This window comes from Panulirus ornatus, chromosome 61 (assembly GCF_036320965.1).
Source record: "Panulirus ornatus isolate Po-2019 chromosome 61, ASM3632096v1, whole genome shotgun sequence".
Lineage (NCBI taxonomy): Eukaryota > Metazoa > Arthropoda > Malacostraca > Decapoda > Palinuridae > Panulirus > Panulirus ornatus.
This window is the reverse complement of record NC_092284.1, coordinates 7,498,689-7,525,882: the sequence shown is the minus strand read 5'-3', so window position 1 is coordinate 7,525,882 and position 27,194 is coordinate 7,498,689. Positions and strand designations below refer to the sequence as shown.

Sequence of the window (27,194 nt, the reverse complement as noted above, 5' to 3'; positions counted from 1 at the left end):
GAGTCTCGAAATTGCGCTTCTGGGCGGTAATGGCAGCCAGTATGAAGCCTTGTTGACAGGGGAAATCAAGAGTGGCTTCTTGTACGTCTCCTGCTGTTGAATCCTGCCGTTAGTATCCTACAAGAGTGTCCCTAACTATAATCTTCATTCACGTTTTCATTTCAAATGTGGCTTCTGTGCTTATTCCCCCGTCAACACATAATTTTATACGCCCAAATATGTCATCTGCCTCAAAATCTCTCCATACTGCCACTTTATCTTGTCGCCCGCTGCTCCCCTGTTGCCACGAGATTAAGATACCTGTCTTCCATTACTTGAATTCCTACTGTGAGGACGTGGCAGCCTCTAAATCGTAAGTTAAAGTTGTCTACCACAAGATTTCAGCTTGCACCATAGGGAAAGGTTGAACATCTCCCATGTGGATGGTGAAGGAGGACCTAAGCCCCCTCACGCTCTCCTTTTTTTAATGATCCAGAGCAAATTACCTCCTACCATTGATTCCTAACTACTTTAGGTGACAAGAGGCAATTTCACGACAACCTGAACATCAAACAGCTATATATCTCAAAGCTGTTTTTCAAAATTGGAAGAATCAAAATGGGCCCAAACCCAGTGATCCTCAAAAGCAGTATTCATTAGGAAGATCAAACTAGTTAAAATTAGTTCTTAAAAGCTTATTGTGGAATAAAGGAAGACATTGGGTCATTGGAATGATAAAAAGACGTATCCCAACCCACAGAAATCCTCATATATACGTAAAAAAACATGTCGCAAAGGTCCTGTATTCTTTTTTCAGGGATTTTCCAGTTCCAGTGGAACATTCTACACAAATAGTGATGATGTAGAAATATCTTCAACTAACCCTTAATTAAAAGCCAAGTTTACCTAACAAATGGTTGATGTTAGAACATGGAGGCAATGATCTTGTAGACCTGCAGACTTTCTGTTTATATTGTTATACATATAATTGTCTATTTAAATTGTTATATATACACAGCCTTGTCATTTTCCCTATCCCTGGGGTTACGGGGGGAAAGAATACTTGCCACGTATTCCCTGCGTGTCGTAGAAGGCGACTCAAAGGCGAGGGAGCGGGGGTGGGAGGCTGGAAATCCTCCCCTCTCGTTTTTTAATTTTCCAAGATAAGGAACAGAGAAGGGGGCCAAGTGAGGATGTTCCCTCGAAGGCTCAGTCCTCTGTTCTTAACGCTACCTCGCTGACGCGGGAAATGGCGAATAGTAGTCGTATGTTATGGTCTCATAGGAATATATATATATATATATATATATATATATATATATATATATATATGCATATACATGTGTATGTGGGTGGGTTGGGCCATTCTTTCGTCTGTTTCCTTGCGCTACCTCGCTAACGCGGGAGACAGCGACGAAGCAAAATAAATAAATATATATATTGCGCTACCTCGCAAACGCGGGAGACAGCGACAAAGCAAAAAAAAAAAAAAAAAAAAAATATATATATATATATATATATATATATATATATATATATATATAATCTAGCGAGGCTATGGCGTCATGTGTATAGCCTATCTAAATCATGGTATAGTTTCTATAGTGTTCATGATACAGGAATTATTGAATCACTTTCGAGACCTCATACGTGTAGCTCTTAAAATAAAAGTGGAAATTATATATATATCATAAACGAAAACTTATGTGTTCATTAAAGTTAATAGTGTCAGACACTCTGTTGCAAATTAGTATAATTTATAGCATTCTTTATCACCTCTCTTTCCACCATTATATATATTGAGAATGAACATGTCGGCAAAATTAGTCAGCACTCCAGCCCATGATATGTCATGGCTTAAAGAACATCTCGACTCCCATTTTAGAGACTTAAAAAGGGATTTTAGTCTCCTGGTCCTCACTTGTGTGGGAACGCGCTGAGACCGAGTATATAAGACTCTCATATATAGAAAAATGGATTCCTATAGATTATGAGGATTATATATAAGGTCATCTTGGTATAATAAGGGTCATGTGAGGTCAGGGCCGGATCCGGAGTTGGGGAGTGGGGTGCGCCCGTCCGGACCCGGACCCCCGGACTTCAAGCGACCCAAACTGTGACCAGAGCCACTCAAGTTGGACACCCGTCCCTCCTCCTCCTCCTCTGGGATATTATCGTCCCCAGGTGTGACCCAGGCCCTGTGACCCCCACTCTGGGACGTGCTGGTGAGGTAGTGGTGTGCAAGGATGGCGTCAGGCGGCGTGTATAGGCTGAGGTGCAACCTGTTGGGCCACTCCAAGGACGTGAGGGCTGTGGCCACCACTGGCCAGGGGCTGATCCTCACGGCCTCCAGGGACACCACGGCCAAGCTATGGGCTCCCGCGGCTGATGGGTGAGGGCGACAGTCGCATTCGATGTTTAGAATTATATATATGTGACGTTGGAGTGATTATATGTATTGTATGTGTGGGCCACCATGTTGTCTGAGGTTGCAAGTTGCATCGGGGTCGGAGTTTCGTCTCCCTCTTTGCTAGTTATGGAGGCACATGATTGGGTTTGGTATATCGTACATATATTTTGCATTAATATGGCTGTTTCTGGCGAGAGGCCACCCTGAGTAGGTGGGACTAGATTACGGTTTGATATCTCAGTGTCTCTGTGGGTAACATTTCCCAGGCTCGGGTTGGTGCGGCATCCTGCTCGTATGGATAATGTTCCGTGTTTTGCTACTGTTTCAGTTGGGATGATAATTTTTTTTATTCTGAGTGCAAGTAATTTTTGTATACGTGTGCTAAAATAATTTCGTGGTACGGTATTGCTAGAAATGTAAGCCATACGACATATTGTAAACTTAGAATTTTGTATTTAGCTTTTGGTAGAAACGCACATAATGTCATTCATTTAGGGAAGTATATGAGCTATTTTACAAGGTAAATAGACACAAAATGATCCTTTGAATATTGTGGGAAAGGATTACGATACAAAAAAATTTTTGGCTATGCTAAGGGTTCTGAGTATGTTGGTGAGTCATCATCGCAAAATGGTTGAGGAAGCTGTGTTGTCAGTCTGTGAAAGGGATTGTTAACTTTGTACCGGAAAAGTTTTAGTCATCAAAATTCCAACAATTATATATTTTGATATGAGAAAAGATGGCTGAATGTTCAGTTTAGATCCATATCACTCTTGGCATTGGATATTGAGTGGTTTTCTACAATGCTTGTTTTTCTTGAATGATTCAAAGCTTGAAATTTTGTTGACTAATATTAATTGAGTCAGTTGTTGTTCGCTGATGACACAGCGCTGGTGGCTGATTCATGTGTGAAACTGCAGAAGCTGGTGACTGAGTTTGGTAAAGTGTGTGGAAGAAGAAAGTTAAGAGTAAATGTGAATAAGAGCAAGGTTATTAGGTACAGTAGGGTTGAGGGTCAAGTCAATTGGGAGGTGAGTTTGAATGGAGAAAAACTGGAGGAAGTTAAGTGTTTTAGATATCTGGGAGTGGATCTGGCAGCGGATGGAACCATGGAAGCGAAGTGGATCATAGGGTGGGGGAGGGGGCGAAAATTCTGGGGGCCTTGAAGAATGTGTGGAAGTCGAGAACATTATCTCGGAAAGCAAAAATGGGTATGTTTGAAGGAATAGTGGTTCCAACAATGTTGTATGGTTGCGAGGCGTGGGCTATGGATAGAGTTGTGCGCAGGAGGATGGATGTGCTGGAAATGAGATGTTTGAGGACAATGTGTGGTGTGAGGTGGTTTGATCGAGTGAGTAACGTAAGGGTAAGAGAGATGTGTGGAAATAAAAAGAGCGTGGTTGAGAGAGCAGAAGAGGGTGTTTTGAAGTGGTTTGGGCACATGGAGAGGATGAGTGAGGAAAGATTGACCAAGAGGATATATGTGTCGGAGGTGGAGGGAACAAGGAGAAGAGGGAGACCAAATTGGAGGTGGAAAGATGGAGTGAAAAAGATTTTGTGTGATCGGGGCCTGAACATGCAGGAGGGTGAAAGGAGGGCAAGGAATAGAGTGAATTGGAGCGATGTGGTATACCGGGGCTGACGTGCTGTCAGTGGATTGAATCAAGGCATGTGAAGCGTCTGGGGTAAACCATGGAAAGCTGTGTAGGTATGTATATTTGCGTGTGTGGACGTATGTATATACATGTGTATGGGGGGGGTTGGGCCATTTCTTTCGTCTGTTTCCTTGCGCTACCTCGCAAACGCGGGAGACAGCGACAAAGTATAAAAGAAAAAAAAAAAATAAAATGTCTGTATTGTACGTAAGTCTGCAAGTAGATCGGCATAGATTTTAGCAAGAATGTTTTAAATTCCCAGCTGATGTATGATCCTTTACCTTATCCACAGATGTCGCTATTAACCCAGTAGCACACCTTGAAAAAATATGCAACACAGACACTCAAAAAGCATGAGTATAATTACGTCAGTAGGATGGGAAGCTAAGTTTTACGACAACAGTTGAAGTCAGTTTTTTAATTTTTTGATAAAAGAAATAATTTTGTTTTTATGTTTTTGGGTGAGAGTAAGGTTGTCTTTTCATTTATTCATATAAATGCATTGTATGTAAATAATGCATGAAATATTTAAAAGAACATAGTAAGTGAAAGATATGTTTATTATACTTATGGGATGCATAGAATCATGGATGAAAAACTATAATGTGTAACATACGTAGGTTTATTTAGATGAAATCACAAAGAAAATGCCTATAATCTTAGCATACAGTGCTAACATAGATAAGTGGCTCTCTGCCATCAACTTGATACATTCCTGTGCTTGAACGTTTTTTTCTTTAGTTACACTTGAAATGGAGATTTTCCGTTGTGTATGAAATATTTAGATTTATTTTTTGTGCATTGGGTGAGCATCATTTCAGACATATGCTGCAGTTTATTGCAGATACAGTGTACAGAACACTTACTACTATTACATTATTTGATATTTATTGTTATTTTTTATTATACATAATTGCTATTTCCCACATCAACAAGGTAGTGCCAGGAAACAGATGAAGAATGGCCCATTCACTCATATACACGTATATATACATAAACTCCCTCATACGCACATATACATATGTGTACATATCATCATGTACATATAATACCTACACATATGCAGAGATATACATACAAAGAAATTATTACAATGAAATATAATACTCCAAATCATGCTCTGCAAATGTTATTGTATTCCCTTATCACCAAAGTACTGGTGGCATTACAGAACGAAATCACTCAATATCCATAGCTACTTTTGATGAAAGAGTGTACTAAACTTTTACTGTAGGTAAGGTTCCACATTAAAGGTGTGATGATTTAACTTGATTGATGACAAATCATGTGGTAGTAATTTTGCTGACAGATATAAAGGCACATGTTTGTCATTTGGTACTGGGTCAGTATTGTTGATTTTTAGTACTGGATTCGACTTGGTGATTATATGCTTTAGTGGTGTGTATTAAAACAAGGTGTGCTTATTATCTTAGCTGAGATGGCATGGGCAACTAAAGTTCTAATAAAGACCCTCTCCTTCATGCTATATCCCTAGCCTGAGCCAGGTACCCATTTATCTACCAACCCCTGAGATGGATGGACTGAATACTTCAGCCAGGATTTGAACCTATGCGTTCAACCCTGAGTGGTAAGGAATACTAATCGCTACACTACGTTGTGCTAGTAGGTTCCCAGTGAAGGTAGGCCTGAAGCAGGGTTTTGTGATGTTACCATGGCCGTATCATTTCTTTATGGATTAGGTTATGAGGGAGATGAATCCAAGGATTTAGGAGGAATGTGGAGGTATGCAGTCTGTGGTGGGGTGGGGGGCCTGGAAGGTAGCAGGTTCAAGTGAGAACCAGGGCATGTGAAACATTTGGGGTAAACCATAGAAAGGTCTGTGGGGCCTGGATGTGATAGGGAGCTGTGGTTTCGTTGCATTACACATTACACTACCTCGCTGAAGCAGGGATTAGTAATGCTGTTTCATGTGGGGCGGGGTAGTGCCAGGAATGGATGAAAGCAAGCAAGTATGAATATGTACATGGGTATATGTGTAATATGTATATATTTTTATGTGTGCGTGTATGGGTGTTTATGTATATGTATGTGTATATGAGTGGATGGGCCATTCTTTGTTTCCTGGCACTACATCACTGATGTGGGAAATGGGAATCAAGTAAAATAAATGATTGTATTAGAGCAATGTAATATTGGGAACAGGTGAATGAGCTGTGATGGAAAAATATCCTCCCTCGGCTCTTTCCTCAGTTCCTTATTTTGGAAAGTTATACAGTCAGTCACAATGACTTCACCTCAAAAACTCTTAACTTAAATAGTGGATTTCCCCAAGAAGTTCTTTTTCAAACCCTATTCAGTCTTTTCTAATAAGACCTACCATTACCTTAGGCAGATCTCAATTATATAGTTCCTTTTGTATGCAGACAACCTCACAATCACTTCAATACACTCTTGACACAGTAGCAACATGGAACATACAGCACTACATTACTCAGTTGCAACAGTGACCCACCCAAAATATGATGTCTGCTTATCCACAAAAGTCTTTAATCACTCCTTTAATCCCAGACAGACATGAATACAGCTCACACCATCCAGTATCTTGAATAATCTGTCTCTCCTCCTGAGCAAAACACCAACCATTCAAGGCATTACACACAACACATACAGGACATGCACTCTTCACACCGATAACATATTCACAAAAGCAACTTTTAAACTAAAATCCTTCAGAAAATTACTTGGCTGGCATCAGATTTGCACAAGAAAAAGAAACCCTCAACATATATGAACACTTTATCTGCCCCACTTTAAACTATACCCCACCTGCCTGGTCTTCCACCTTCTCAAAAGTAACTATAATGAAGCTATAAACCACAAAATAATGCTCGTAGAGTGATCATTGGCTGCCTAGCAACCACAAACACTCATCACCTTCACAATGAAACAATACAGACCCACCTCAACATGCTTGACACCCAGTTCTTTGCAGCAGCACTAGACCACTTCCACCTGAACCACTCTATAATTAACCACCAACCCCCCAGGTAGAAATAGAAGGCCTACACCTGACTCACACTTGAGTGATGTATACTCAGATCCCTCCACTTCCAACAAATATAACACTGACAAAATGCTTATACATTGAAGTAACCCAATAAGCACTAAACAGCCAACTTCCCAGTTTAAGTTTAAACTCTAGTAGCCTTTAGAAATCACAGTCTCCAGGCAGACTTTAATCAAATTCTCAAGCTAATGCTGCTGACATCACCCATCACTACAACAATACAAACATTGTTTCAGCACATTTCAAGACCCTTCATGCCCATGGTTCAGTTACCATAAAAAAGACACAGCACTTATTACTCAGTTGCTTTACACTCTCTTCACATAGATATACACACGACATTACAGCACTTTATGACCTGTGGTCCCGACAGGTGGATGTGGCCATCTTCCTGAGTGCTGCAGAAGCCTCATAAGGATAGAAGGGACTCCCTGGGCAGGAAGTAAGTACCCGATGAAAAGATAATTATTGTACACTGGCCGTTCACCCACCTGAAGGCTGTCCATTCAGTACCTGACCACACTGTTATTGAGGAAATTACACTACTTTTTATGGTTTATGTTTTGATAAAAGACAATTTTTTTTTCCACACGGGAAATTCTCCTTGGATCAGTTTTACATTTGAAAGGATAAGTTTTAATTCACATTTGCAGGGATTACAATAATGTAGAGGATAAATAAATTGCTGAATTTTGGTTAACTAAGCATCACCAAATAATTCAGGAGAATGTTTGGAAAAACACGTTAACAGTTGTCCGTGAAGTGAAGTGATCATATAGTCTGTAGTTCTACTACTGTGTAGTATGTAGTACTCTAGGACGTAGCTAGCTGTGCTACATTGCATGAGTTTTTGGTGCAAAACATACATGCTGCATACTTACCAAGTGTGTTATTGGTGGATATTGTACTGTGTTCAGCAAATAATAGTAGTAATTTGTCAGCAGCATTGCAACGAAAGTGTTCAGCAGAAAATTTGTCAGCAGCATTTAATGAAAGTGTTCAGCAGAACAACATTGACCAGGGTTTGCTCATGCTGAGATGCCTTTTAATGCATAAAGTTTGGACTTTTTATCAATTACAGTTGTTTTAATAATTTATATGGATATTTACCATGTTAACTGTCATCATCAAACACAACTCGTTGAAAGCAAACATTCCTTTATGCTGTATGTTGAATATTTCTATTTATCCGTCACTTTCGGAATTATGTAAACTGCTGCAGTCAGCTGGTAATTCGGTGTTTCTATCCCAGTTGCAATGTAGTTTCTAAATCTTTACTACATATTTGCATATTAACGTGATTTTTTTTTCCCCCACAGTGTTGCATATGAAGAGAAGCAGATTTACGTTGGCCATTCTTCATATGTGACAAGTGTGTGTATGATACCAGGTGACAGTGAACATCCAGAGGGTTTGGTTGCAACAGGTTCAAGAGACACCACAATCTTAATTTACTCTTTGAATGGTGGACAACCATTACACACACTAACTGGCCACTCTGATACTGGTGAGTTCTTCATGTATCTCAAGGCACTGTTTGAGTTTATTTTAGTTTATTTAAAAGAAGTAACTTTAGCAAATTTACATGAATATCTGAGACGGTTTTCTGCTGTGATGACGAACCAATGTGAATTAGCCCATGACATTATCTCTGCAGCATACTGCTTATGGTGGTCTCTTGCTTATATTTTCATCACAGCTTCTCTTTGAGTTGAACTTTAAATTTGCAGAGTAAAGTATTGTATTCTGTTGGTAATATCACTTTTAAGTGAATGGACATTTTCGAGACAAAGGTCATAAAGTGTTGTGACGTAATGTGTTTGTATGCTTGTAGAGAGTGCAGGCCAGTTGAATCATGAGCGCTCAGTGTCTTCTTTATGGTAGTTGCGTCATGGGCATGAAGGGTCTTGGGATATGCTGAAACAGTGTGTGTGGTGATGTAGTGATGGGTGATTTCCACAGTGTAGGCTAGAGAGTGTGACTTTTTTTTTTTTGTGGGTGTTTGGTTTGTATTGGGTGTATGTCTAAGGGACTGAAGTTTAAGACTGTGCTGAGAGGTTGATTTTGTAGAGCTTGCCAGGTTATTTCAGTGTGCAAGTGTTTTGACATTGTTGATATATGTTGGGGAGGGGGGATCCTTGAGTAGATATTACTGGAGGGTGAGGCAGGGGGAAGCTTTTTATTTCTAATGGGGGGGGTAGGTGGTTAGTAATTATTTCCCTTTATGTGTGATCCATCCAGGGACCTCAGTTCTTCACATTAGCTCTGTAAAATTACAGGTGTTTTTTGGCAAAAGCAACATATAGATGACAAAAGTGCTGGAATATTTTAGATCCTTTATATGAAAAATGAATAACATTCACTTCAAAATACCTGATCTCTTGATGCATTCTGCAAGTTGGATATGTGCAGACAGTGTTTATATGGTGGGTATGATTTTACAAGGTGTTTTTTCTGTATCATTGAAATGGTTAATCATGTCAAATAAAGTTTATTAGACATCTAGTTCTGGCAGGGGTTTATTGGTAATTTGGCAGGTAGATATTATAGGCCTGTGTTGTTTTGATGGAGTGTCAAGCCTATTCCAGACCTACTCCTGCTGACTCTTGACTTGCCGATAATCTTTTTAAGTGCTTGAAATATTTCTGTTGAAATGTGTAGTATGAAATTTTCTCTCATTTGTTGCCAGTGTCGTGTCTATCGTGGGGTAATGGATTATTGGTCTCAGGCTCTTGGGACCATAATGGTCGAGTTTGGATAGACTGGGAGTGCAAACATGATCTGAAGGGACACACCGGGCCATTATGGTCAGTGGTATTGGTACCGAATGAAGAGGAAAGTGCACACCAAAAATCAACTAGCATTCTTACTGCTTCAGCTGACAAGACTATCAAGTTGTGGCAGGATGGAAAGGTGAGTCTGTAGTGGCTGCACAGTTTTTCTTTAATCCTTTAATTGCAGCTGGGGAATATAAACCACAGGAATTCTTTTTTGTTATTTGTGCCTAGGGCATTATTGTTGATTTTGAATTGGCCACCTCTGCTTTAAGGCAAAATATACAGCCATTAATGCTTGTAGTTGCATTCCATGAATTGTTTCCAGATGTTTCAGCCTATATTTTTTTCTATGTGCTGGTCACTATATTGCAATAATGATTTAATCTGTGACAGTCTTACAGGATAATAGATGTTAGGAATATTTTTTTTTTTTTTTTTTGCTTTGTCGCTGTCTCCCGCGTTTGCAAGGTAGCGCAAGGAAACAGACGAAAGAAATGGCCCAACTCACCCCCATACACATGTATATACATACGTCCACACACGCAAATATACATACCTACGCAGCTTTCTATGGTTTACCCCAGATGCTTCACATGCCCTGATTCAATCCACTGACAGCACGTCAACCCCGGTATACCACATCGATCCAATTCACTCTATTCCTTGCCCTCCTTTCACCCTCCTGCATGTTCAGGCCCCAATCACACAAAATCTTTTTCACTCCATCTTTCCACCTCCAATTTGGTCTCCCACTTCTCCTCGTTCCCTCCACCTCCGACACCTATATCCTCTTGGTCAATCTTTCCTCACTCATTCTCTCCATGTGCCCAAACCATTTCAAAACACCCTCTTCTGCTCTCTCAACCACGCTCTTTTTATTTCCACAAATCTCTCTTACCCTTACGTTACTTACTCAATCAAACCACCTCACACCACACATTGTCCTCAAACATCTCATTTCCAGCACATCCATCCTCCTGTGCACAACTCTATCCATAGCCCACGCCTCGCAACCATACAACATTGTTGGAACCACTATTCCTTCAAACATACCCATTTTTGCTTTCCGAGATAATGTTCTCGACTTTCACACATTCTTCAAGGCTCCCAGAATTTTCGCCCCCTCCCCCACCCTATGATCCACTTCTGCTTCCATGGTTCCATCCGGTGCCAGATCCACTCCCAGATATCTAAAACACTTTACTTCCTCCAGTTTTTCTCCATTCAAACTTACCTCCCAATTGACTTGACCCTCAACCCTACTGTACCTAATAACCTTGCTCTTATTCACATTTACTCTTAACTTTCTTCTTTCACACACTTTACCAAACTCAGTCACCAGCTTCTGCAGTTTCTCACATGAATCAGCCACCAGCGCTGTATCATCAGCAAACAACAACTGACTCACTTCCCAAGCTCTCTCATCCCCAACAGACTTCATACTTGCCCCTCTTTCCAAAACTCTTGCATTCACCTCCCTAACAACCCCATCCATAAACAAATTAAACAACCATGGAGACATCACACACCCCTGCCGCAAACCTACATTCACTGAGAAGCAATCACTTTCCTCTCTTCCTACACGCACACATGCCTTACATCCTCGATAAAAACTTTTCACTGCTTCTAACAACTTGCCTCCCACACCATATATTCTTAATACCTTCCACAGAGCATCTCTATCAACTCTATCATATGCCTTCTCCAGATCCATAAATGCTACATACAAATCCATTTGCTTTTTTAAGTATTTCTCACATACATTCTTCAAAGCAAACACCTGATCCACACATCCTCTACCACTTCTGAAACCACACTGCTCTTCCCCAATCTGATGCTCTGTACATGCCTTTATCCTCTCAATCAATACCCTCCCATATAATTTACCAGGAATACTCAACAAACTTATACCTCTGTAATTTGAGCACTCACTCTTATCCCCTTTGCCTTTGCACAATGGCACTATACACGCATTCCGCCAATCCTCAGGCACCTCACCATGAGTCATACATACATTAAATCACCTTACCAACCAGTCAATAATACAGTCACCCCCTTTTTTAATAAATTCCACTGCAATACCATCCAAACCTGCTGCCTTGCCGGCTTTCATCTTCCGCAAAGCTTTTACTACCTCTTCTCTGTTTACCAAATCATTTTCCCTAACCCTCTCACTTTGCACACCACCTCGACCAAAACACCCTATATCTGCCACTCTATCATCAAACACATTCAACAAACCTTCAAAATACTCACTCCATCTCCTTCTCACATCACCACTACTTGTTATCACCTCCCCATTTGTGCCCTTCACTGAAGTTCCCATTTGCTCCCTTGTCTTACGCACTTTATTTACCTCCTTCCAGAACATCTTTTTATTCTCCCTAAAATTTAATGATACTCTCTCACCCCAACTCTCATTTGCCCTCTTTTTCACCTCTTGAACCTTTCTCTTGACCTCCTGTCCCTTTCTTTTATACATCTCCCACTCAATTGCATTTTTTCCCTGCAAAAATCGTCCAAATGCCTCTCTCTTTTCTTTCACTAATAATCTTACTTCTTCATCCCACCACTCACTACCCTTTCTAATCAACCCACCTCCCACTCTTCTCATGCCACAAGCATCTTTTGCGCAATCCATCACTGATTCCCTAAATACATCCCATTCCTCCCCCACTCCCCTTACTTTCATTGTTCTCACCTTTTTCCATTCTGTACTCAGTCTCTCCTGGTACTTCCTCACACAAGTCTCCTTCCCAAGCTCACTTACTCTCACCACCCTCTTCACCCCAACATTCACTCTTCTTTTCTGAAAACCCATACAAATCTTCACCTTAGCCTCCACAAGATAATGATCAGACATCCCTCCAGTTGCACCTCTCAGCACATTAACATCCAAAAGTCTCTCTTTCGCGCGCCTGTCAATTAACACTTAATCCAATAACGCTCTCTGGCCATCTCTCCGACTTACATACGTATACTTATGTATATCTCGCTTTTTAAACCAGGTATTCCCAATCACCAGTCCTTTTTCAGCACATAAATCTACAAGCTCTTCACCATTTCCATTTACAACACTGAACACCCCATGTATACCAATTATTCCCTCAACTGCCACATTACTCACCTTTGCATTCAAATCACCCATCACTATAACCCTGTCTCGTGCATCAAAACCACTAACACACTCATTCAGCTGCTCCCAAGACACTTGCCTCTCATGATCTTTCTTCTCATGCCCAGGTGCATATGCACCAATGATCACCCATCTCTCTCCATCAACTTTCAGTTTTACCCATATTAATCGAGAATTTACTTTCTTTCATTCTATCACATACTCCCACAACTCCTGTTTCAGGAGTACTGCTACTCCTTCCCTTGCTCTTGTCCTCTCACTAACCCCTGACTTTACTCCCAAGACATTCCCAAACCACTCTTCCCCTTTACCCTTGAGCTTCGTTTCACTCAGAGCCAAAGCATCCAGGTTCCTTTCCTCAAACATACTACCTATCTCTCCTTTTTTCAAATCTTGGTTACATCCACACACATTTAGACACCCCAGTCTGAGCCTTCGAGGAGGATGAGCACTCCCCACGTGACTCCTTCTTCTGTTTCCCAATTTAGAAAGGAAAAAAATACAAGGAGGGGAGGATTTCTGGCCCCCCCGCTTCCGTCCCCTTTAGTTGTCTTCTACGACACGCGAGGAATGCTTGGGAAGTATTCTTTCACCCCTATCCCCAGGGTTTGGTAAAGTGTGTGAAAGAAGAAAGTTAAGAGTAAATGTGAATAAGAGCAAGGTTGTTAGGTACAGTAGGGTTGAGGGTCAAGTCAATTGGGAGGTGAGTTTGAATGGAGAAAAACTGGAGGAAGTGAAGTGTTTTAGATATCTGGGAGTGGATCTGGCAGCGGATGGAACCATGGAAGCGGAAGTGGATCATAGGGTGGGGGAGGGGGCGAAAATTCTGGGAGCCTTGAAGAATGTGTGGAAGTCGAGAACATTATCTCGGAAAGCAAAAATGGGTATGTTTGAAGGAATAGTGGTTCCAACAATGTTATATGGTTGTGAGGCGTGGACTATGGATAGAGTTGTGTGCAGGAGGATGGATGTGCTGGAAATGAGATGTTTGAGGACAATGTGTGGTGTGAGGTGGTTTGATCGAGTAAGTAACGTAAGGGTAAGAGAGATGTGTGGAAATAAAAAGAGCGTGGTTGAGAGAGCAGAAGAGGGTGTTTTGAAATGGTTTGGTCACATGGAGAGAATGAGTGAGGAAAGATTGACCAAGAGGATATATGTGTCGGAGGTGGAGGGAACGAGGAGAAAAGGGAGACCAAATTGGAGGTGGAAAGATGGAGTGAAAAAGATTTTGTGTGATCAGGGCCTGAACATGCAGGAGGGTGAAAGGAGGGCAAGGAATAGAGTGAATTGGAGCGATGTGGTATACCGGGGTTGACGTGCTGTCAGTGGATTGAATCAAGGCATGTGAAGCGTCTGGGGTAAACCATGGAAAGCTGTGTAGGTATGTATATTTGCGTGTGTGGACGTATGTATATACATGTGTATGGGGGTGGGTTGGGCCATTTCTTTCGTCTGTTTCCTTGCGCTACCTCGCAAACGCGGGAGACAGCGACAAAGCAAAAAAAAAAAAAATATATATATATATATGGGAGGGTATTGATTGAGAGGGTGAAGGCATGTACAGAGCATCAGATTGGGGAAGAGCAGTGTGGTTTCAGAAGTGGTAGAGGATGTGTGGATCAGGTGTTTGCTTTGAAGAATGTATGTGAGAAATACTTAGAAAAGCAAATGGATTTGTATGTAGCATTTATGGATCTGGAGAAGGCATATGATAGAGTTGATAGAGATGCTCTGTGGAAGGTATTAAGAATATATGGTGTGGGAGGAAAGTTGTTAGAAGCAGTGAAAAGTTTTTATCGAGGATGTAAGGCATGTGTACGTGTAGGAAGAGAGGAAAGTGATTGCTTCTCAGTGAATGTAGGTTTGCGGCAGGGGTGTGTGATGTCTCCATGGTTGTTTAATTTGTTTATGGATGGGGTTGTTAGGGAGGTAAATGCAAGAGTTTTGGAAAGAGGGGCAAGTATGAAGTCTGTTGGGGATGAGAGAGCTTGGGAAGTGAGTCAGTTGTTGTTCGCTGATGATACAGCGCTGGTGGCTGATTCATGTGAGAAACTGCAGAAGCTGGTGACTGAGTTTGGTAAAGTGTGTGAAAGAAGAAAGTTAAGAGTAAATGTGAATAAGAGCAAGGTTATTAGGTACAGTAGGGTTGAGGGTCAAGTCAATTGGGAGGTGAGTTTGAATGGAGAAAAACTGGAGGAAGTGAAGTGTTTTAGATATCTGGGAGTGGATCTGTCAGCGGATGGAACCATGGAAGCGGAAGTGGATCATAGGGTGGGGGAGGGGGCGAAAATTTTGGGAGCCTTGAAAAATGTGTGGAAGTCGAGAACACTATCTCGGAAAGCAAAAATGGGTATGTTTGAGGGAATAGTGGTTCCAACAATGTTGTATGGTTGCGAGGCGTGGGCTATGGATAGAGATGTGCGCAGGAGGATGGATGTGCTGGAAATGAGATGTTTGAGGACAATGTGTGGTGTGAGGTGGTTTGATCGAGTAAGTAACGTAAGGGTAAGAGAGATGTGTGGAAAAAAAAAGAGCGTGGTTGAGAGAGCAGAAGAGGGTGTTTTGAAATGGTTTGGGCACATGGAGAGAATGAGTGAGGAGAGATTGACCAAGAGGATATATGTGTCGGAGGTGGAGGGAACGAGGAGAAGAGGGAGACCAAATTGGAGGTGGAAAGATGGAGTGAAAAAGATTTTGTGTGATCGGGGCCTGAACATGCAGGAGGGTGAAAGGAGGGCAAGAAATAGAGTGAATTGGAGTCATGTGGTATACAGGGGTTGACGTGCTGTCAGTGGATTGAAGCAAGGCATGTGAAGCGTCTGGGGTAAACCATGGAAAGCTGTGTAGGTATGTATATTTGCGTGTGTGGACGTGTGTATGTACATGTGTATGGGGGGGGGGGTTGGGCCATTTCTTTCGTCTGTTTCCTTGCGCTACCTCGCAAACGCGGGAGACAGCGACAAAGTATAAAAAAAAAAATATATATACATACATACATACATATATACATACACATACATACGCACATATACACACACACACACACATATACATATATATACATATGAAAAATGTAAGAAATAATTTTGAAAACTGAAACTTCTAGCTTGAAATGAAATGAAAAATGAATATATTATTACTTATTATACTTTGTCGCTGTCTCCCACATTAGCGAAGTAGCGCAAGGAAACTGACAAAAGAATGGCCCACATACACATGTATATACATACACATCCACACATGCACATATACATACCTATATATACATACCCTCTTCTGCTCTCTCAACCACACTCTTTTTACCACCACACATCTCTCTTACCCTTTCATTACTTACTCGAGCAAACCACCTCTCACCATATATTGTCCTCAAACATCTCATTTCCAGCACATCCACCCTCCTCCGCACAACTCTGTCTATAGCCCACGCCTCGCAACCATATATCATTGTTGGAACCACTATTCCTTCAAACATACCCATTATTAATTTATGCAGTTCATTTATTTTTTGCTGAAATACTATTAAATACCTCACATCTCACTCCATATACCTTAAAGAACTGGAGTACCTTATAAGCCAGGCTGTGCAGAAGCATAAGTTGAAGGGTGCTTAGCAGATGTATACAATATTTCATCAGGTTGCGTCTTAACCTCTTTATTTAGGAAATTATGTTCTAGTTAAGTGCAATGAACTTAGGGAGATTTTTTTTCTGAATATTTGAAAATATGTAAGTAGGAGAGATGGCCAGAGAGCGTTATTGGATTACGTGTTAATTGACAGGCGCACGAAAGAGAGACTTTTGGATGTTAATGTGCTGAGAGGTGCAACTGGAGGGATGTCTGATCATTATCTTGTGGAGGCTAAGGTGAAGATTTGTATGGGTTTTCAGAAAAGAAAAGTGAATGTTGGGGTGAAGAGGGTGGTGAGAGTAAGTGAGCTTGGGAAGGAGACTTGTGTGAGGAAGTACCAGGAGAGACTGGGTACAGAATGGAAAAAGGTGAGAACAATGGAAGTAAGGGGAGTGGGGGAGGAATGGGATGTATTTAGGGAATCAGAGATGGATTGCGCAAAAGATGCTTGTGGCATGAGAAGAGTGGGAGGTGGGTTGATTAGAAAGGGTAGTGAGTGGTGGGATGAAGAAGTAAGATTATTAGTGAAAGAGAAGAGAGAGGCATTTGGATGATTTTTGCAGGGAAAAAATGCAATTGAGTGGGAGATGTATAAAAGAAAGAGACAGGAGGTCAAGAGAAAGGTGCAAGAGGTGAAAAAGAGGGCAAATGAGAGTTGGGGTGAGAGAGTATCATTAAATTTTAGGGAGAATAAAAAGATGTTCTGGAAGGAGGTAAATAAAGTGTGTAAGACAAGGGAGCAAATGGGAACTTCAGTGAAGGGCACAAATGGGGAGGTGATAACAAGTAGTGGTGATGTGAGAAGGAGATGGAGTGAGTATTTTGAAGGTTTGTTGAATGTGTTTGATGATAGAGTGGCAGATATAGGGTGTTTTGGTCGAGGTGGTGTGCAGAGTGAGAGGGTTAGGGAAAATGATTTAGTAAACAGAGAAGAGGTAGTGAAAGCTTTGCGGAAGATGAAAGCCGGCAAGGCAGCAGGTTTGGATGGTATTGCAGTGGAATTTATTAAAAAAGGGGGTGACTGTATTATTGACTGGTTGGTAAGGTTATTCAATGTATGTATGACTTATGGTGAGGTGCCTGAGGATTGGCGGAATGCGTGCATAGTGCCATTGTACAAAGGCAAAGGGGATAAGAGTGAGTGCTCAAATTACAGAGGTATAAGTTTGTTGAGTATTCCTGGTAAATTATATGGGAGGGTATTGATTGAGAGGATGAAGGCATGTACAGAGCATCAGACTGGGGAAGAGCAGTGTGGTTTCAGAAGTGGTAGAGGATGTGTGGATCAGGTGTTTGCTTTGAAGAATGTATGTGAGAAATACTTAAAAAAGCAAATGGATTTGTATGTAGCATTTATGGATCTGGAGAAGGCATATGATAGAGTTGATAGAGATGCTCTGTGGAAGGTATTAAGAATATATGGTGTGGGAGGCAAGTTGTTGGAAGCAGTGAAAAGTTTTTATCGAGGATGTAAGGCATGTGTACGTGTAGGAAGAGAGGAAAGTGATTGGTTCTCAGTGAATGTAGGTTTGCGGCAGGGGTGTGTGATGTCTCCATGGTTGTTTAATTTGTTTATGGATGAGGTTGTTAGGGAGGTGAATGCAAGAGTTTTGGAAAGAGGGGCAAGTATGAAGTCTGTTGGGGATGAGAGAGCTTGGGAAGTGAGTCAGTTGTTGTTTGCTGATGATACAGCGCTGGTGGCTGATTCATGTGAGAAACTGCAGAAGCTGTTGACTGAGTTTGGTAAAGTGTGTGAAAGAAGAAAGTTGAGAGTAAATGTGAATAAGAGCAAGGTTATTAGGTACAGTAGGGTTGAGGGTCAAGTCAATTGGGAGGTAAGTTTGAATGGAGAAAAACTGAAGGGGGTCAAGTCAATTGGGAGGTAAGTTTGAATGGAGAAAAACTGAAGGAAGTAAAGTGTTTTAGATATCTGGGAGTGGATCTGGCAGCGGATGGAACCATGGAAGCGGAAGTGGATCATAGGGTGGGGGAGGGGGCAAAAATTCTGGGAGCCTTGAAGAATGTGTGGAAGTCGAGAACATTATCTCGGAAAGCAAAAATGGGTATGTTTGAAGGAATAGTGGTTCCAACAATGTTGTATGGTTGCAAGACGTGGGCTATGGATAGAGTTGTGCGCAGGAGGATGGATGTGCTGGAAATGAGATGTTTGAGGACAACGTGTGGTATGAGGTGGTTTGATCGAGTAAGTAACGTAAGGGTAAGAGAGATGTGTGGAAATAAAAAGTGCGTGGTTGAGAGAGCAGAAGAGGGTGTTTTGAAATGGTTTGGGCACATGGAGAGAATGAGTGAGGAAAGATTGACCAAGAGGATATATGTGTCGGAGGTGGAGGGAACGAGGAGAAGTGGGAGACCAAATTGGAGGTGGAAAGATGGAATGAAAAAGATTTTGTGTAATCGGGGCCTGAACATGCAGGAGGGTGAAAGGAGGGCAAGGGATAGAGTGAATTGGATCGATGTGGTATACCGGGGTTGACGTGCTGTCAGTGGATTGAATCAGGGCATGTGAAGCATCTGGGGTAAACCATGGAAAGCTGTGTAGGTATGTATATTTGCGTGTGTGGACGTATGTATATACATGTGTATGGGGGTGGGTTGGGCCATTTCTTTCGTCTGTTTCCTTGCGCTACCTCGCAAATGCGGGAGACAGCTACAAAGCAAAAAAAAAAAAAAATCACTTGTAAAGAGTATACAGTAGATATCAGAACTTTTTTCGTGTTTGGCGAGATGTGTATATCCCTTTCACAATTTTCAGTGGATTAAACTGTAACCTTGCCTTGTTTGTCACCTGCATAGAAAAAATAATGTGACACTCTGGTGACTTGAATCGTATTCTTTACGAAGAGCATTGTGAGTTGACCTCAAGTATTTTTCCCAGTCCTTTTTACTTTTTTTCTTTAGCAAATTAAATCCATTTATTTAGATTTGTTAGCTTGTTACTACAGTTTCCTTAACTATATTCTCATGTTACCATTCATGTTTACAGTAGGGGCATTCAGGTCAATGTTTCTGTTTTATCAACCAGTATTTGTAAAGATTTGTCTTTCTACATTACTGTAGGTACATATATTTTTTCTCATTTTACAGGAATGCAAAACATATTCTGGCCACAAAGACTGTGTTCGAGGACTAATGGTTTTAAGTGCTAAAAATTTTCTGTCCTGCTCGAATGATGCTTCTGTTATATTGTGGGCCATCACAGGAGAGGCATTGTCTACATATTATGGACACACAAATTTCATTTATACGTAAGTCATTTGTGTCCCTTGCTAGGTGATAAGGAACAAAATGATGGAAATTCCATTTGATTGCCAGTCCATCTCTCTAACACTGTTGTGTCTGAGTCTTACTTTGCAGACTGTATGAGGTTCTTCAGTAAACATGATAGGCTTGTGGATCAGCATAAGAGAAACGGGCATAGGGAGGTTGTGGTTAGGTTTCCATGGCAGGGTTCAGTGCTTCAGGGAGTTATTCTGAATTAAATGGTCTTCTTTTATGAACTGTTTACTTGCAGAAAATGCGAGTCTCTTGCCTTACCAGACATCCCATATCACTGTATATTCTCATTCTTTTATTATACTTAGTTGCTGTTTCCTGCATCAGCAAGGCGGCGCAAGGAAACATGAAGAATGCCCCAACCCCTAATATACACACAGTGAGTCAGTTGTTGTTCGCTGATGATACAGCGCTGGTGGCGGATTCATGTGAGAAACTGCAGAAGCTGGTGACGGAGTTTGGTAAAGTGTGTGGAAGAAGAAAGTTAAGAGTAAATGTGAATAAGAGCAAGGTTATTAGGTACAGTAGGGTTGAGGGTCAAGTCAATTGGGAGGTGAGTTTGAATGGTGAGAGGCTGGAGGAAGTGAAGTGTTTTAGATATCTGGGAGTGGATCTGTCAGCGGATGGAACCATGGAAGCGGAAGTGGATCATAGGGTGGGGGAGGGGGCGAAAATTTTGGGAGCCTTGAAAAATGTGTGGAAGTCGAGAACATTATCCCGGAAAGCAAAAATGGGTATGTTTGAAGGAATAGTAGTTCCAACAATGTTGTATGGTTGCGAGGCGTGGGCTATGGATAGAGTTGTGCGTAGGAGGATGGATGTGCTGGAAATGAGATGTTTGAGGACAATGTGTGGTGTGAGGTGGTTTGATCGAGTAAGTAACGTAAGGGTAAGAGAGATGTGTGGAAATAAAAAGAGCGTGGTTGAGAGAGCAGAAGAGGGTGTTTTGAAGTGGTTTGGGCACATGGAGAGAATGAGTGAGGAAAGATTGACCAAGAGGATATATGTGTCGGAGGTGGAGGGAACGAGGAGAAGAGGGAGACCAAATTGGAGGTGGAAAGATGGAGTGAAAAGGATTTTGTGTGATCGGGGCCTGAACATGCAGGAGGGTGAAAGGAGGGCAAGGAATAGAGTGAATTGGAGCGATGTGGTATACAGGGGTTGACGTGCTGTCAGTGGATTGAATCAAGGCATGTGAAGCGTCTGGGGTAAACCATGGAAAGCTGTGTAGGTATGTATATTTGCGTGTGTGGACGTGTGTATGTACATGTGTATGGGGGGGTTGGGCCATTTCTTTCGTCTGTTTCCTTGCGCTACCTCGCAAACGCGGGAGACAGCGACAAAGTATAAAAAAAAAAAAAAAAAAAAAAAAAAAAAAAAAAAAAAATATATATATTTATTCATTTATTTATTTTGCTTTGTCGCTGTCTCCCGCGTTTGTGAGGTAGCGCAAGGAAACAGACAAAAGAATGGCCCAACCCACCCACATACACATGTATATACATACACGTCCACACACGCAAATATACATACCTATACATCTCAATTTATACATATATATACACACACAGACATATACATATATACACTTGTACATAATTCAGAGTGTCTGCCTTTATTCATTCCCATCGCCACCTCGCTACACATGGAATAACATGGAATAATAGTGCTAGGGAAAGACAACAAAGGCCCCTTTCGTTCACACTCAGTCTCTAGCTGTCATGTAATAATGCACCAAAACCACAGCTCCCTTTCCACATCCAGGCCCCACAGAACTTTCCATGGTTTACCCCAGACACTTCACATGCCCTGGTTCAATCCATTGACAGCACGTCGACCCCAGTATACCACATCGTTTCAATTCACTCTATTCCTTGCACGCCTTTCGCCCTCCTGCATGTTGAGGCCTCGATCACTCAAAATCTTTTTCACTTCATCTTTCCACCTCCAGTTTGGTCTCCCACTTCTTGTTCCCTCCACCTCTGACACATATATCCTCTTGGTCAATCTTTCCTCACCCATTCTCTCCATGTGACCAAACCATTTCAAAACACCCTCTTCTGCTCTCTCAACCACACTCTTTTCATTACCACACATCTCTCTTACCCTGTTATTACTTACTCAATCAAACCACTTCACACCACATATTGTCCTCAAACATCTCATTTCCAGCACATCCACCCTCCTGCGCACAACTCTATCCATAGCCCATGCCTCGCAGCCATACAACATTATTGGAACCACTATTCCTTCAAACATAGCCATTTTTGCTTTCAGAGATAATGTTCTCGACTTCCACACATTCTTCAAGGCTCCCAGAATTTTCGCCCCCTCCCCCACCCTATGATTCACTTCCACTTCCATGGTTCCTTCTGCTGCCAAATCCACTCCCAGATATCTAAAACACTTCACTTCCTCCAGTTTTTCTCCATTCAAACTTACCTCCCAATTGACTTGACCCTCAACCCTACTGTACCTAATAACCTTGCTCTTATTCACATTTACTCTCAACTTTCTTTTTTCACACACTTTACCAAACTCAGTCACCAGTTTCTGCAGTTTCTCACATGAATCAGCCACCAGCGCTGTATCATCAGCGAACAACAACTGACTCACTTCCCAAGCTCTCTCATCTAAGACAGACTGCATACTTGCCCCTATTTCCAAAACTCTTGCATTCACCTCCTTAACAACCCCATCCATAAACAAATTAAACAACCATGGAGACATCACACACCCCTGCCGCAAACCTACATTCACTGAGAAGCAATCACTTTCCTCTCTTCTTACACGTACACATGCCTTACATCCTCGATAAAAACTTTTCACTGCTTCTAACAACTTGCCTCCCACACCATATATTCTTAATTCCTTCCACAGAGCATCTCTATCAACTCTATCATATGCCTTCTCCAGATCTATAAATGCTACATACAAATCCATTTGCTTTTCTAAGTATTTCTCACATACATTCTTCAAAGCAAACACCTGATCCACACATCCTCTACCACTTCTGAAACCACACTGCTCTTCCCCCATCTGATGCTCTGTACATGCCTTCACCCTCTCAATCAATACCCTCCCATATAATTTACCAGGAATACTCAACAAACTTATACCTCTGTAATTTGAGCACTCACTCTTATCCCCTTTGCCTTTGTACAATGGCACTGTGCAAGCATTCCGCCAATCCTCAGACACCTCACCATGAGTCATACATAGATTAAATAACCTTACCAACCAGTCAACAATACAGTCACCTCCTTTTTTAATAAATTCCACTGCAATACCATCCAAACCCCCATACACGCACATATACATACATACATATACATTTCAACGTGTACATACATATACGTACACAGACATATACATATGTACATATTCATACTTGTTGCCTTCATCCATTCCTGTCGCCACCCCGCCACACAGGTAACAGCATTCCCACCCCCGGCAAGGTAGCGCTAGGAAAAGACAAAAGGCCACATTTGCACTCCCCTGTAAGTACAGCCCAAATGCCTCCCTTTTTTCCTTCACAAGCAGCTTTACTTACCTCAGTCCATTTCTCTGCCCTTTCTAATGTAGATTTTTTTGTGCATGGGGCAGCAAATGTGTCAGAAAGAATGCACTATGATAAGGTTAATCTTTCATTAGAATTAAGGCATGGAAGGGACTGTAGATTTCTTTGGTGTGTGTATCATTCATGATTATATGGAGTTATTGAGGGAAGACTTTTTATGTGCAATCTTTGTAAAAAAAAAAAAAAAGTGCAAGTATATGCAAGGATTGGGCTGTGCCACATCATACAGGCAGGAGACAGGCTTTGACATCTGTAAGAATTCATTACTTGTTTCCAGTAAGTAGGTAAATGAATGAGAATTGTAGTAGTTTGCAAGTTTTATGTGTTTGAAATGGCTTGTATGTTTCTTGAAAATGATGATTAGCACAGCATTGCCTAATTTTTTATTATATTTTTTTTTTACAGAATTTATATTTATATTTTTTTTTTCAGAATTTAATATTTAGTGATTATCATCACTAATAACTTCAACAAAATTTGTTTCTGTGATATTTCAGGATAAGTCTTCTTACTGAAGCTGGAGGCTTTGTGACTGGAGGGGAAGATAGAACACTTCGAATTTGGGGATCTAATGGCAACTGTACTCAGACCATTCATATGCCTGCACAATCTGTTTGGGCTGTGGCAACCCTTCCAAACTCAGACATTGTCTGTGGATCAAGGTAAGTTTTTGAATAGCTAAGAAATTGAAAGAAGTGACAGTGAGTTGCTTTTGTGCTGAAGGAAAGTCCATTTCCCTCCATGTATTGTGAGAGTTGATTTCCGTATGTGTTTTACATCAGAGTTCATATCCATCTATCCGTCCCTGTTTTGGAACAGGGTCTAGTTCAGTAAGATACCCAGAACTTCTAGCTTTTTGGCTGATTTGCCTGAAATTTGAATTGTAGCTACATGATTGTAAATTTTTTGGTATTTGTTACTGTTTTTCCTGTAAATTATACAGTTTTGACACATTTTTTCAAGTATGAAAATTCCTTATGTTTTGAAAAGATCGATGATTTGGCAAACTTGGAGCCAAGCGAGCAGAAAAGGTTCTTGTGGGCCTTTACCTTTATTTATTTAGCCCTGTTTCTGTGAGCCTTTAGCTTTATGTGTTTAGCCCCTTATTTTCCCGGTGCTTAATACCCCATGTCACTTTTGGTGGAGCCTCTGCAAACACTACCCTAGAGTTGCCCTCTACCAATGGCCTGTTAAGGATAAGGCACTAAAGGTTAAGAAGCAGCAATGGAGTTAATTGTTTATGGAGGCACTTTTACCTATGGCCACCACCTTGAGGGAGTTCCAGGTGGAAACGGGCGTCATAAATATAGATAGATATACTTTTGGTGGAGCATTACTGATACTTTCATTTGTAATAATGGTTTTCTGTTCTTTTGTATGAATTTTATATATATATATATTTCTTTTTCTTTTTCTTTCATACTATTCGCCATTTCCCGCCTCAGCAAGGTAGCGTTAAGAACAGAGGAGTGGGCCTCTGAGGGAATATCCTCACCGTGCCCCCTTCTCTGTTCCTTCCTTTGGAAAAAAAATAAAGTTAAATAGATAAATAAATATATAAGTTCACCATATTGTGTTTTCCTGCTTTGAGATATATGTTTATTATTAGCTCATCTATTTTTCTATCAGTGGTTATATGTATGACTCATGAATTGAGTTTTTTTAATTTGTTTATAACAGCAAACATCTACAGAGAGCAAATTTAAGTGAATTGTGACAGGATAAATTAGCTTTAGGTCATAGATGTTAGGAGTCACAAGAGAATGGATCTGTATCCCAGATTCTCAGGTTAAAGGGGATGTTAGGGATAGTTTAGAGTGGTGGTATTATGATTTCTGAATGTATCTGTATTTTGTTTTATATGGCGTATACAGTTTCTCCTCTTTTTTATTACAGTGATGGCATGTGTCGAGTATTCACAGCAGCTCAGGAGCGACAGGCTGATGCAGAAGGTCAGAAAGAATTTGAAGAGAGTGTAGCCAAGTCTACCATGGCTGTTGGTGACCTTGGAGGCATTAAAAAAAGTGAACTTCCAGGTAAAGAGATTCTCCTTGCACCAGGAAAACGTGATGGACATACTGTAATGGTTCGTGATGGTGAGAAGGTACACTGTTATTCTTGGTCATCAGCTGATCAGCAGTGGACTGCAGTGGGTGAGGTAGTGGGTGGTGCTGGAGGGTCACAAAGTACTTCAGGAAAAGTACTTTATGAGGGTAGGGAGTATGACTTTGTGTTTGATGTAGAACTTGATCAGGGTAATCGCCTGAAACTACCTTACAATGTCTGTGAGGACCCATATTTTGCTGCGCAGCGTTTTATTCACCGCCATGAATTACCTCAAGAGTTTTTAGACCAGGTAGCTACATTTATTATCAATAATACTAAGGGTATGACTCTGGGAGGGGAGACTAGCGGTCACTTTGCAGACCCCTTTACTGGTGGTGCCCGCTACCAGCCAGCATCATCAGCATCAACAAATGTAGTTGCAGACCCTTTCACAGGTAGTGGTCGATATATTCCTGGATCACCATCTGTTGGGATAAGTGATGCAAGTGATCCCTTGACTTGTGCATCAGGTTCTTCATCTCAGGGAACAATGAGCCCTTCTCCCTCTCATTTCTTTCCTCAGTTGATACCCTTAAAGTTTGAGGCTTGTAATTCTGCAGGTATCCTTTCAAAACTAATAGAGTCCAATTCCATGTTAAGTCCGGATAAGCAGCTTTCTCAGGCTGTGCTAGAAGAATTAGTTGGGGCTGTATCTGGGGCAAAGGAGTCAAATCCCAAACTTTTGGCTCCCTTGGAAGTTGCTTTGCAGTGGCCAGTGGAACATATATGGCCAGCCCTAGATGTGTTAAGGTTAGCTTTACAGTCTGATCATATGCAAAATGCATGGTTTACAGGGGAACGTGCAACAGTTTTAGTTAACCATCTTACCTCTTTGATTCGTTTATATTCCCTACCTACTGTCCAGCTCCTTGCGCTCCGTTGCTTGGCCAATATGGCTACTCATGAACTAGGACGTCAAACCCTCGCCAAAGCATGGGAAGAGGTGACATCTGCTACAGTGGAAATATCACCATATCCTAACAAAAATATGGAGATAGCAGCAGCTACAGTACTTCTTAACTACAGTGTAATTTTAGGCACAACAGGTAATCTTGAGAAGCAGTGTAAAGTTCTTAGTGGTTCTGGTGCTATCGCCATGTGTTCAAAAGATCCTGAGGCAAAATTTCGTTCTCTTGTGGCCCTTGGAACTCTTCTGTATCATAGTGCTGAATGTCGCTCTCTTGCTGGATCTCTTGACCTTAAAAGTGTGGCTCAAAGCTTATCAGGAGTTACCTCCCCCTCCAAAGTTGGAGAATGTGCTGGTCACATACTTCGGCTCCTTTAGCATCATGATGGTAAAATTGGTTAGTTATTTATGAACTTTACATTTTAATTTAATAATACAAATCTTTAATACCTTATAGAGATAAGCTGCCTTAATCACTGTAACTTGGAACAAATGATGTATCTACTTTTTAAAGTTTTAAGATTTAAGAAAATCACACAAAATGTTGATATGAAATTTTTTTTGTAATGTACATAAACTGTGATGAATAATGTTAATAATTGATATACAGTACGGTATTGTGAATTATGGAATTGACTAAATAAAAGTAAAGCAATATAGAAAACTTGCTATATATGATTTGATTTTCCTCA

General features: G+C 41.1%; 1 protein-coding gene across 3 annotated transcripts; it reads left to right on the top strand.

The window, feature by feature from the left end:
* The first annotated feature begins 11 nt into the window (after positions 1-11).
* On the top strand, positions 12-27,194 carry Plap (phospholipase A2 activator protein). Of its 3 annotated transcripts, none has more exons than XM_071696758.1 (6): positions 12-108; positions 8,392-8,579; positions 9,762-9,985; positions 19,721-19,881; positions 23,987-24,151; positions 25,386-27,194. In XM_071696758.1, exons 2-6 carry the CDS (start codon positions 8,453-8,455, stop codon positions 26,878-26,880), a joined length of 2,172 nt encoding a protein of 723 aa, XP_071552859.1. In that variant the 5' UTR covers positions 12-108; positions 8,392-8,452; the 3' UTR covers positions 26,881-27,194. The 3 variants fall into 3 exon arrangements, with proteins under 3 accessions (XP_071552859.1, XP_071552858.1, XP_071552861.1); XM_071696757.1 differs by lacking the exon at positions 12-108 and adding an exon at positions 2,065-2,371; XM_071696760.1 differs by lacking the exon at positions 12-108 and adding an exon at positions 7,448-7,514.

What these genes read in the sequence shown, in the direction of transcription:
- Plap (XM_071696757.1), top strand. Translation starts at nt 2,226, where the DNA reads ATGGCGTCAGGCGGCGTGTATAGGCTGAGGTGCAACCTGTTGGGCCAC. An exon ending in AGTTGTGGCAGGATGGAAAG is followed by an intron (nt 9,986 to 19,720) that starts GTGAGTCTGTAG and finishes CTCATTTTACAG; the next exon opens with GAATGCAAAACATATTCTGG. An exon ending in GACATTGTCTGTGGATCAAG is followed by an intron (nt 24,152 to 25,385) that starts GTAAGTTTTTGA and finishes TTTTTATTACAG; the next exon opens with TGATGGCATGTGTCGAGTAT.